This window comes from Rhynchophorus ferrugineus, unplaced genomic scaffold (assembly GCF_030347505.1).
Source record: "Rhynchophorus ferrugineus isolate W39M unplaced genomic scaffold, kcgeb_rfMv2 rfM2, whole genome shotgun sequence".
Classification (NCBI taxonomy): domain Eukaryota; kingdom Metazoa; phylum Arthropoda; class Insecta; order Coleoptera; family Curculionidae; genus Rhynchophorus; species Rhynchophorus ferrugineus.
In genome coordinates, this window is record NW_027472581.1 from 26442778 (window position 1) to 26456024 (window position 13247).

The window sequence follows — 13247 nt, forward strand, 5'->3', positions numbered from 1 at the left end:
AATTATTTTAGGTCAATGCATAGAAGTCAACTCTTCTCCACAACTGACCTCAGTCTGGCAGATGATCGTTTTGGCATACACACTCAGCTGGCTGCAGGTCATCTTTAGATGATCAACTTAGAGAAACTTAGACACTTTAACAAATTAATTGAAACGTAATGGAAGAAAACATGGATAAGAAGAATGAGACTGTAAAAGAAAACGGTTGTGTTACATATAAATAATATTCGATTCGAAAATGCACGTTAATTTGTACTAAAACTCTTCAGAATAAATTAAATATTTGTTCAGTCGCTATTATTAATAGTCAACCATTTTAATAAATGTATTTTTTAGTATCGCCAATTTTCAGTTAATTGTTAACTACGAACCACAATATCAACTACTTTGATTATTTTATTCAAAATTTATTATAGCTGACCAACTAAATGATCATGATTTATGCTTTGTTTACACTTAATGGTTAATAAACTTACTTTTCTCTCCCAACTCACTTATGTAGAACTGAAGACAACAGTGATCATCTTCAATTATGCATACACAAATAGTTCTCTCTTGTTTTGTAATAATGAGTTAATTACTCATTTAATTCAACAAATATATTCATTTATTTAGCCCAGCAAACTGTTATAATATTAGAAAATTGTTAAACATAATGCTAACTCTAAAATTTCCAGGCCAATACTTAGAGAGAGAAAAATATAAATGAAGAAGAGTTAGGGAGAGGGAGAGAGGTAGAGATCTCGGCAAGTATAGATTAACTATTTGAAACGTAAAAACGAGTGAGCAAAAGTCGAACGAACAAAACGTGCATATTCGATACGAATCCATTTTTATATGATAATTAAATTAAAAGAATAAAATAGCTGTTAAGGGTTGCTACAACTTTCTAAGAAAAATTATAGAGGTTTTTAAACTGCGGCAACTATCATACTGTAATCTGTGATTTATAAAATTGAAAAACCAGAAAACAATGGGTCAGATTTAGATGCGTAGTATCCCTCAATGTATTTGTGGTGGCTATTTAGGATCATTTGTCGGGCGTCAAACATAGTTTAGCCAGCCTCCTTACTTTGTTTGTTTCGGTTTTGGTAGGCACTAGCTATATTTGTAATTCTGTTGTGGCAGGTAGTGTATAATGTGCATTTTATTATACCAAGCAATATTATTTTCCAAATTGATTTAGCTAAAGGAATAATACCAATAAAATAAACTGTATAATTTCATTATTACATATTTATTTAAATTGTTTAAATTTTAGATGAACTTTAAGTAAAACTTTTGACTGAATGTTATAGGTACCTTCGATTATTATGTTCTCCTTTTGTTGTAGATCGTGACATAGCTTAAGCGTTGGAGGACCTAGATCTCTGATGTTATTTTTTAGATTCTCTATATGTATTAGAACCTCCATTAATATTTGATCTTCAATTGTCGTCTGGTGCTGATCTGTTAGTGTAAGCATCTTATTGTTTAGTGTTTCTTTAAAATAATCCATGAAATATTTACAAAGGAGCCATCATCAAAGTATTTTTAATGCCCTGGGGAGTTGGTTGTTAGTTGTTGTTTTATTTTTATTTTCCAAAATGTTCTAGACAGTCATGTAGTGGACTCAATTAAATGCTGAATTAGAATGATTAAAACTAATCAGCCCTTGTGATTATTAAACTTTATTTTTCTACTAAAATATATTAATTATTGGATATTTGTGTTATCTCAGAAATTTAATTTATGTTATAGAATGTTCTCGTAAATTAGTGTGTTGAAAATAGGGATGCTTGGCAAAAATAGAGATAATGGTGACGTCCCTTTGATGTCTTAACTTAATATTAACAATTCAGTAATGGGATACTTATATTCAATACCAGAAGAAGAAACAGTAAATTATATTGTGTTCGTTATAAAATAATAAAATGTAAAATACTGCAATGCTTTGAACATATCAGCAAGAACACATTAATTAAATTACCTGCCACAATACACGTAATATTATACGTTTATTTAACTATTAAGCAATTTATTGGAAACCATAAAAGGAAAACTGTGATTTGTTCGTTTGTTTCTAAAACAAAACAAAAAAGAGAATCTCTAATAAGATTTAATATAAAATACGAGACAAGCAGTATGTATAAAATATTTTTGCACGTAATATTCGAGAATCCTGATGACGAGGGGTGATATTTTTGAACCAGAAGCAATATGGACACTTTTGTTGTTTTTTGATAAAAGAAAAATGAAGATGAATAAATGAAGAAAAAAAATGAGAGTAATATAAGTGACGTTGATCTTTTTTACTTTTGAATATTATTTCTTTCTAAGCAATAACGTATGATAGATTTAGCATTGTATATTACTATTGATATAAAATAATAGGAATGTAGACTTTAAGTAATCCTAACGAAAATGTACCCAATTAATAATACCTCATTTACCAAAAAAAAACTATTTCCTCTATCTTCCTTCTAATCGTGAAGCATTGTTTCTAATGGTCCTTTTCCTTAGGTTAAGACTAATGTGTTTGATTATATTAATGTATTCGTTTTCTTGTATATTTTTACAGAAAAATTACCATCTAGCTCAAAAACTATATTAGCCTAATATAATTAGTTTTAATTCCTACAGCTTTGTTTTAGATTAACATTAAGTTAGGTATTGAAGTTTTAAAAAATTTTAGATGAAAAGGAAATTTTTAATCAATAGGTATAATGGATCTGGTCCTAAATCCTAAACTATATAAATACCTGCTCTTTATAGTAACTGAATTCTGGCAAAATGTATCCCAATCTTATTAGCAAAGGAACCACTTTTGCAAAGAACTTTTTGCTGCACTTTGCACGTCAGGATAATATTTGGTGTTATTGACTTACTCATGAACCTCTGAACTTATTTAGATCTTTGGAGTCGCTGTCTCACCCATCGTATTCTTACTCTCTATTTCCTGTGGCTTTTGTGGGATGCTGAATAGGATTATTTTTCACAAATACAAACAAGTAGTCCGTTAACAAAAGTAAAAATAAATTGAAACAGTAATTGATCTATGTTTTTCTAAATTGTTTTTCTTTATATATTTTCCAACCATTTGATTTAGATATATCTATCATTTGTGTGACTAAAGGTTATCTTGATTTCTTAAATATAATACAGACCTTATTATATATATACATTTGAAGCAGGTTTGGAATTGGAGTTCAAGTGTTCACTAAATCAAGAGTTACTAAATCATATCTTACACTAAATGCTTTTAATCTAAGCTTTTAAACTTTATACTAAATGCTTACTAAATGTATTTATTTGTCTCTTTAATAGTGCAAACAATTTTAGTTTTTTAGTCTCCAGATAAAGAGAAATAATCCCTTAGAAATTTGCTGATAGAGGTAATCAGCTTCGTTCGTCTTCTTATTTAGAAATAATTTTAATATATCTCGTTAGTCTGCCAGTTCCTTTTCCACTTACCAAATTATTGTTAACCCCACTTTCTTTACTCGTACGGTTTTCAAGTTTTGGAGTTATAATATGTATATCAATATCAATATCTAGTACTAGAAATACATAACTAACAGTGCGAAACAAGTCACTGAAAGTAATGCTTCATGTATCTTTAAGATCTAATGGTAGAAAGCCATTGAAAGCAGCAATAGACAAAGATTGGGAAAAATTTCTTGGAATGGAAAATACTATAGACAATTATTTCTTTAATGTAGCTGTTATCAAAATCATTTTAATTTAGCTATATGCACTATTCTTACTGTGAGTTTATATCGTAAATTTAAGACCAGATCTGATTTTATATAGGTCCTATGTTATACTCAAAAAAAAGTTTGAACCATTTTATCGCTTTGAGAAAGTACCGTTGTTATATTTTTGTATTTTACAATAAATTTGTAGGTTTTTAACAAACATTTTAACCGAATGCGATTCTGTAACTTCACACCACAATTATATATCGGTATATAGTAAAAAATTAACATATCTACTCAATTTCAAATCAAATTAACTAAACTCAATTAAAAAGTAAGCGCCTGAATAAGATTCACGTTCCAGCTCGAGGGATTACAGAGTCGCATTGCAAAAACAAAGATGTGCGATTTGCAATCATTAAAAAATGAAATAATGAAATTTCTGTATATTGTGTATAATTTAAATATTAGGCAATGACATAGCATTTTAGCAATGTAAAATAGAACTAGTCGAAACAAGATTAATAAAGAAAACCTATCGACAACAAAAAATAAAAGGCAGGAAATGTACGGGTCAAATATCTCATTTCATCTGGTTGAAACTGATGCAACGAAATAAATTACCTCATATCCTCTTCGATTCTAAATTCCTTTAAATATTTGTCCAAGATTATTTCGTATTATTAAAATATCTTACTTCAGTTTTTGTTAATAATTAAACAATTTTCCTTTATTGTGATATATATGTATTCAAACGATGTTAGATGGTATTCATTAATTTATTGTACAATATAACGACCAAAGCAACTAATTATAAACATATACTTACCTACAAATAATAATTCGGGGGAGAATGAGATATTTACCCAAAGATGAATGGTGCCTTGATTGTTCTATTTAAAAGAGAATCACAAAGTAAAATAGTCTAACTCGACAAAATGCAATTGTTGTAACTAAACATGTAAATTAATAAAAATAAATAAAAAAGCAATAATACATATTATTGTTTTATTTATTATTGAAAAATCTCATTTAGTTTATTGTCACAATTCGCATTTTAAATTTTGAAAATCTTTGTTTCTCAAGTTTTTTCATTATCTATTTTCTGCTACAGGGCCCTGCAGGGCTGATTGCATTTGTTTCCAATAATTCTCCTTTGTTTTGGTCCTAATTATCGGAGATGTTTATTTGTCCTTTTAGTGAAGAGGAATTTTAGGTTATATAATTTTTGTGACAAATATATTAATGAAGGTTAGCAGTTATTCTTGTTTAACATCTATTGTGAAAGTCTTATCCTCTTAATATTGCATGATATTTAAGTCATTTTATTCATAAATCGACAATAGATAATTGAAAATATGATTCGTCTTTTTAAATAATATGAAGATTTAAATAAATTTGATATAGTTGGTTGGTATTAATAAAGGGTAGTTTTGTTTTTGTGTTAAAAAGGAAGTGTTTATTTAAGTGAATTGATGAGTAAAATTATTAAGAATCGAAAATGTATTGTTGTATAAAGTAGCGAAAAATAATGTATTAAGTCTGATTAAGCTATCAAAAAGGAAATTATCGCGAGGTAACTTACCATCAATACAAGAACTTACTAGATACGATATAGTGAAATATACCAACAAATGTGAGTTTGATATTAGCGTTTCTGAATATCTCGCTATAATTGATTACCGTAAGATACAAAAAATATGTGTTTAGCTACAAGGCAGCAACTCATTTGTACTTATAAAGTATACTAGTCTTCTTTTAGCTATTGTTGGCCTCGAGAATAACTTTCCCTTATATCACAAGGTTACAAATAATACAAGTAGTAGAAAAAGCGTTTATTGGAAAATTGTTAGTTAGTTAGAAAAGTTAGTTTAATGGCATTAAACGTTTTGTACGGTTGTAATACCAAATTATATATTATTTTAATAAACCTATGTTACAGTTATGCATTCTAATGTATATCGGCAGTCAATGTTTTTATTAATTTTAAAATATTTAGTATTTTTCATAAACATAGTATCAAAGTAAGTAACATTGCCAACAAAATGTCAGGTTAGATTTCACTTATTTTGTTCATTGTGTATTCAAATAGTAAATTTACTCTTGTGTCAGATACCAATTTTTTTTTATTATTTAATTAATATATTGTTACTAGTCTTTTCCGTCTAACCTACAATTTGTTTTTATGATAACTTAAATCTAGGTATATAACTAGGAGGGCCCATCGGCCCTATCTCAGTCTCTGGTGAAATAATATTTATACATGTCACTGCTGAATTTTTTAATATTTGCACCTCACTACACAAGACTACACAAGATCAGATGGTTTGATTCTTTTGAGTCTGTATCCTGTTCTGGTGGTATCCAACAGTTGTAATATTTCAATATTGGTATGAGAATGGAGTCTTTCCTCATGCCCCCTTGCAATTCTCTTGATTTCTTGACTGACTGTGGGCATCTGAAAGTCTCGATGTGGATAATCAGTCCTATAGTATTTGTGTGCACCCACAATACCTCTCAGGACTTTGTTCTGAAAACTTTGTATCTTATTTATGTGACTCTTTGAAGAACATCCCCATAATTAAACTCCGTATGTCCATATAGGTTTCAATATTTGCTTATGTAATAGCAATTTATTATATACTGATAATTGTGATTTTTTTCCAATGAGCTAGTACATTTTCCTATATTTCAATTCCAGTCCTTTCCTTTTCTTCTTTATATCTTCCTTCCAGCGAAGTTTTGCATCGAGATTCATTCCGAGATATTTATTGCTATAAGGAATTATAGTATTATGTAATGTTATGGGTCTTTGTACGGTCTTGTATAGGTGAACTGCACACGTTACACGATTACTGTACGATTTACCTTCAATAATTCTTATTTTCCAAGCTTGTGTCCAATTATTTATATTGTCACTTGCCTGTTGTAATTTTCGTGTGGCTTCTTTACAATTTTCTCCGAGAGCTATAATCGCAGTATCATCAGCAAATGAAGCCATCGTAAAATTACCAAATAATAAGAAATAATACATTTAATATCATGTACTGGGTTTAGTTTTACAACTGTTCATGGAGTTATCATATATTTGTTTAAAATTTCTGGTTGATGCCAACCAGATAGAAGAAGATGGGCTCCAACACAACCGAACTATCCTATGTTCTGAAAAAACTAAACAAAAAAAAACTAAATAGAAGCCTTCAGAATATCTCGATCAAGTTTCATCATGGCTACATTATGAAATGCTAATACTATCAAATATCCAATTTCTTACAGTTAAATAGTTAGATGAATTAATCCTCAAGAATAAGGTAACTGATACAGGTTTGGCCGTACAATGTGGTTTTATCAATATTAACAACCTGGTACGCGTTTGTTATGACAGACAGAAGTTTCAAGCATTTGAATTTTACTTACATACTTAGTGTATAACCTCAAGTGTTGTTACTGAAGTAAAGTAAATGGAACTAAGCAGAGATTTAATTTAAGCCAACATGTGTTAAGATAATAAGATATCTAAGCATATAAAGCATATCTAAACACATAATTTGCAAAAATACTTAATGAACTAACTAAGGCTATTTATTTTTAAAGCACACAAACGAAAGAGTTTTTTTATTGTTATTTACTACCATTAACTATATAATGATCCTGAGGAGCTGAAATAAACAAAACTGGTAGCAACATTTCATCATGTCATACATTATGTTTAAATTCTAATACTAAATATAGCCACTTAATTGGAAGTTTTAATACTTTGATATTTAACCAAATAAACCAAACCAAATGATAAATATTTGACTCAGTAAAAAATTAAGTTATTAATATTTAAAAATCCTTTTTTTTGTGTTGTTGGCAACAAATCCAATTTCATAACTACTAAAAATTATATAAGTAATCCTAATAAAATGGAAACATACCAAATAGGTTACACATATTCAAATAATGCAATTTGGAAATGCTGGTTAAGAAACGCTAAGTTACGTCACAGTTTCGTAGCTCCTCTTTTAGTTTGATGTTTAAACGAGTAGTCATAGTTGCAAGTTAAAAATAAATGTTATTTTGAGAATCTATCTATCTTGTATTATAATTATAAAATATTATTTGCGTGATTCTTTGTTACTGTCATAATGCCATGTTGATCGGCATTATCCAAGAAACAGCTAGCTGGATGTATTTAATCCTCATTCAGATAATTAAATTATTCTTTGTAAGTGACTCAATATAAAGTATGTAACTACTGAGAGTTATTCCCTCTAACAACTAACTACAAACAGCTAGCTTGACCTTTTTAAATAAAACCATTAATAACGCTGTCATTTTCTGCAGTCCTGAAAGTAAGGCCAGTATTCTAAATAACTCAATTTAGTTTAAATATACATATATTGTTTTCTATATATGGTTGATTAACTGTTAACGTCACATATTATCAACATATATTGTTTGTCATTGACTAGGTTATTTTAAGTTATTTAATACATTATCTATATCAGTATATCTATATATTATATATAATATATATATATATATATATATATATATATATATATATATATATATATATATATATATATATGTATATATATATATATATATATATATATATATATATATATATATATATATATATATATGTATATATATATATATATATATATATATACTATATAATAATATATATATAATATAACAAATAGTACTAATAATATTTTTGAAGTAATTGAATATGTGTCTCAAACAGCAAAAATATATGTCAATTAATAGTTGCTTTACAAATAGAAATTGCAGGAATAACAATAAATTTTGTTTCCCAATAAGCCAGAAATAAATTATCTGCGGCCTGAATTATAACTGAAAACATTTAAATATATATGTTTTATAACTTTACTACTTACTTACGGCTGACATTATCGATAATTAATATATGTTGAAATAAATAATTAAGATAAAGCTTTCCTGTGTTTCTTAAAAACAATTATGTGAAACCTACAATCATTAATAAACTCATTCAACTTAAATATTCATTTAAGGAATTTACTAAATAAGAATTATTTATTTTTATATATTAGACTGCTTTATTATACTTAGATTAGATTCAGATTGATTAGATTCGAGCAAAGCGATTTACTGAGATATTAGAAAGGCAAATTGGTCTTTCTAGAAGTTTTTGTTTGTATTTTCTTGTTGTTTCAGAGGTCACCTAATTACAATGTTATCTCTCTTATCAGCATCTACAATGTCTTGTGGTTGTGGCTGTCTCATTTGTCTCTACGCAATGCATGATCCCAATATATTGTACATACTTGATGTTCTATCGCAGACTGTAGTTCGTACTGATAATAAGAAACTTTCACAGTCGCCATGTCGCTTCTTGTATTCAGTTGATATGGAAACACTTGACACTTACATCATATATTAATATTTAATGCAACTATGGGTCCAACAGGACGATACATTAAAAGAATATAAAGTTTTTTTTTGAATATTTCAAAGTCTTCTTTTTACCAACAAGCATTTATCTGGACTGGACCTAATATTTAACGTGGGCTTCGAACCACGGTCTTCGGCATTAAGTCGATCGACTGGCCAGGGACCAACTTAGAGACCATCCCAAAAGATATCCGGTCTTAACTAGTTTAGTTACTGGCGTGACTGTTATGGTTATTCCTGGTTGGATTTTCCACTGTTGCTCTGAGGGATTCGAACTCGCAACTATCGCAAGAGTAGGACAGTCCTGTCGCCTTAACCACTGCACAATCAAGCCAACGAATACAAATTTTAATGAAAATGCTTTAAACAAAGTGAAATTAAAAGTGTGACGAAGACGAAGTTACACAATGGCGAGATCAGTTCACTGTTGCTATTTGTATTGGTCTTATAAAATAATTCTAACCGATTTTTTTATTTGAAGCTTTATTACGAAAGGTATTTTATTCAAAGAATTGTCCATCGATAGTCGCAACTATTATTTTCTTCCGGCGTTTTCTATCTTCCAGGCAATTTACGGGTACAACCTCGAAATAATCTTTGGAGGTACAACAATTCGTAGTTGATAACGATCATCAATGATGGTTTCGTCGTGTATCTTTAAATCTTCGTCTTCAAATTTATTGAGCTGCCCAGAACGTTGTTTGTCTTCGATGTTAAAATCACCACTTTGAAAACGTCGCATCGTTGCAATAAACTTCACACAGCATTATATGACTTTCAATCGCCTTTTTATTCAAGTAGTATTACTCGGTACATATTCAGAGATTCTCAACGCACCAATCCGATACGATTTTATATAGAGTAACACCATCTGTCGTAAAAGCATTAAAATTAATTTATAATAGTAATTTATAATATTTTTAAAGCAATATGTTCAATGTATCAATTTGCACAGAGTGTATTCTAAGGAACTTTGTTTATCTATAAATACACAAACATCCATGTATAAGTCAGGATTCATGATCACGACGTACTTGGCAGCAATGTGAATGAACTAACTGCTTATTAAATATAAAATCTACAATAGTATATATTTAGAACTTTCTCATGTCCTATAAAGTAGAGGTAGTAACGTACTACTTACTGGATGAATTAAAAGTTTTACGCATATGATAATTTTTCACTGAGTCAAGGTTAAGACTATTAAATATGTTCATGGTTCTCAATATAGTTAATGGTTAATATGTACGTCATATTTCAGAAATATATGGGGACATCCTTGACATGACATGAACATACATATGTAGATATAAATTGCAACAAAAATATTGGAGAATATCTATCGACGAAATAAAATTACAATGAATTATTGATGCACGCCTTGATCAAGGGAAATAAAAAAGTTAAAGTAAACTAAACTAAGCATGAAATATTGATGAATTGAGGTTTAATATATTCGAAAATACAATTGCGTCCAAAAATATATAGAATCATAAAAGCTGCAAATTAATCTATATAATATATAATATTCCTTAAGTTATTTAAACGTTAAATGCAGTCATCAAATATTTATATTTTTAATATTTATCTTAGACTATTAGATAGCAGTTTGAAACCCTAGAGTTAAGATGCCCAAGAAGTTTTGATCTACCGATATATCGATAGTTTTTGAATTGGTATTTTTCGATATTTTTTTCAAAGAATTATCGATAGTTACAAAGGAGAGAATTAACTTTATATATAACAGGACTGTCATTTTGAGATTAACTCCTCCCCCGAACATCAAGTGAATTTTGCTTGGTTTGTCTCTACATTTTTTGTTCGCCGACATATCCATATCCATATTTTTCAAAATATCAATATTTCCAGCCGACATCCCTGCCGCTACGGATCAGATATGAGAAAATATATATTAGCGTTGGGAACTATTGACGGAAAATGACTATCAACTGTTTAATTACTCAATTGCTATTTTCAATCCGACTAGATTCATTCGGTTGGTTGGAAAAGTTCTGACTTTGCCGCCCTAACCTTGAAACTAATGTTCCAAATTTATGATTGCATAGATTTATATGTACTATATATGGCCTTATGTTCTTCTTGTAGTATGATTGTAAACCACAATATATTATATATTAAAACAGCAGCATTTTGGAACTATTTTTTGTCAGATTATCATTTCATTTTTGATTTTTCAAGATTATATATTAATGTAGTAGGGTAAAAACAATATTTTGATTGATAAATAGTAAAATAATTTTGACTGTATTTATGTTATCTTGGCAACTATTTAATTTTTTTTTTTGATTGACTTTTTTTATTTTCTAAGTCTTTCAATGTTCATTCAAGTCTTCTGTATGTTAAACATCTTTCATTGAAGCTTCGACGAATAATAATCTTAAAATACTCCTGATTAACGATAAATAAAATTATTATTGTATTTAAAAAGGGTGCGATGGTTAAATAGTTTATAAAGATCGATTGAGAAAATACGATACAAATATTTAGTGGTCATTGTTCCATTTCTTTTTACAATTAAGTCAAGTTTCCAATATAGAATTATACAATATCAATTTTCTTTTCTCGAAATTAACACGGGAAGGAATTTGTACATCTCCGTCTGTTATTACGAATAGAAAAACAGTATAAGGGTGCATTTGAAATAGCGTGCAATAGTTATTACTATTTTCAGTCGTTAGTTTTTTGACTATAGACTACTTCGACCATTTGCGTCAATGGACTGTTTCGACTGTTTTTATTCGATAGTTTCCAAGGCTAATTTATACCAAATAAGCTAGCTCGCGGTTTACCAAAAATATGTAGTAAATTTGTATGATTAGGATAATGAAGTATTGAGTCAAAACTGTATTTTAGAAACGTTATCCGTTTTGAGGACCGTATCGAACATTACTAGTTACTTAAAAAAAACTAGATGACATGGTTAGATCAGATATTCTAACACTAATGAAGAAGCAGTCTAAAATTTGGTATAATAAAAGTGGGGTGATCCGAATTGCTGGTTCATTTGTTAGATTTATTGCCAGATTTTACACCAGCACGTAATATTTCTTCATGATTACCCTAAAATAGTGTAAAAGCCAGTGTTATTTATATCAAAATAATGCAAAGCGAACTGTATAAATAAGAATCAAGATTATTACTTTTGCAAAAAAATCATAGAAATGTAAAAAGGCCTTAAATCCATTAAATCTTACTCAATAAAGAACTTACACGAATTTACAAAAAAAAATATTTTTTTATTAATTAGTTTATTAATTTATTAATTTTTAGTGGCAAAGCCGGGAGTTTTTCGTCTAATATCATTACAAAATAGCAGTATTGAGAATCCAGACCAATCTTTACTATTTGGTTCAACCAAATATATCGCAAATCAAATGGTTAATATAAGAACAAAACTCATAATTGTGCAAGAAATTTATAAAAATAACGACGCACTCAATTCATTAACTCTCACTTAAGATAAACTACTTGCCAAACAAAACACTTTTGGAATGATACTGTAATCAAAAATTTCTAATCGGAAGCAAGAATTAATTGACTTCACTTTTTGGTCCAACTTAAAATATTGCGAACCAAAGGATGGAAAACAAAGTACTGATGGGAAGCGAGAATTGCCTTCATATTTTGATCACATTTAAAATATTATATTATTATAAGAACAAATACTATATGGTAATTTACTCAGGACTCCTTGAATTCTGTAAGTCTTATTTGAGAGAAACTATATTAAAAAAATATTATTTTATATTTTTAATACTTCTATTATATTTTATTGACTAAACCGGGGACTTTTCTAACAAGGTCATCCAAAAGTACTGTTGTATAGCGAAGGATGAATTCTTATTCTGACCCGACTTAGAATATTGCAAAGCTAATAATTAATATAAGAAAAATTATGATAATTGTGCAAGAAATTCATATCTTTTAGGAGTTCGAGGAACAAACTTATATTTGAAACAAATTAATTACTTTATTATTTAATTAATTTTATTATATTTTATCGGACAAATCGATTTTTCACCTAACCCGTCACACTGTTATAGACTAAATATTTGGTTTACATAATAATTTTGAACACGGGTGAATAAATGATAAATTAAGATCCTCAAAGTCATCTTA

General features: G+C 28.6%; 1 protein-coding gene across 2 annotated transcripts in view; it reads left to right on the forward strand.

Moving 5' to 3' along the window:
- LOC143190275 (uncharacterized) overlaps positions 1 to 2442 on the forward strand; it is a 623078-nt gene extending 620636 nt beyond the window's left edge. Inside the window, exons 12-13 of one of the 2 annotated variants that reach the window (XR_013004201.1) lie at positions 12 to 614; positions 694 to 2433. Coding sequence is in view for 1 of the 2 variants with exons in the window: in XM_076394480.1 (XP_076250595.1) it covers positions 12 to 112 (101 nt within the window). In the remaining variant the exon portion in view is untranslated. Of the gene's footprint in view, positions 1 to 11 lie in introns of both variants that reach the window. The other variant, XM_076394480.1, reaches the window with a different exon arrangement.
- Positions 2443 to 13247: the final 10805 nt, after the last annotated feature.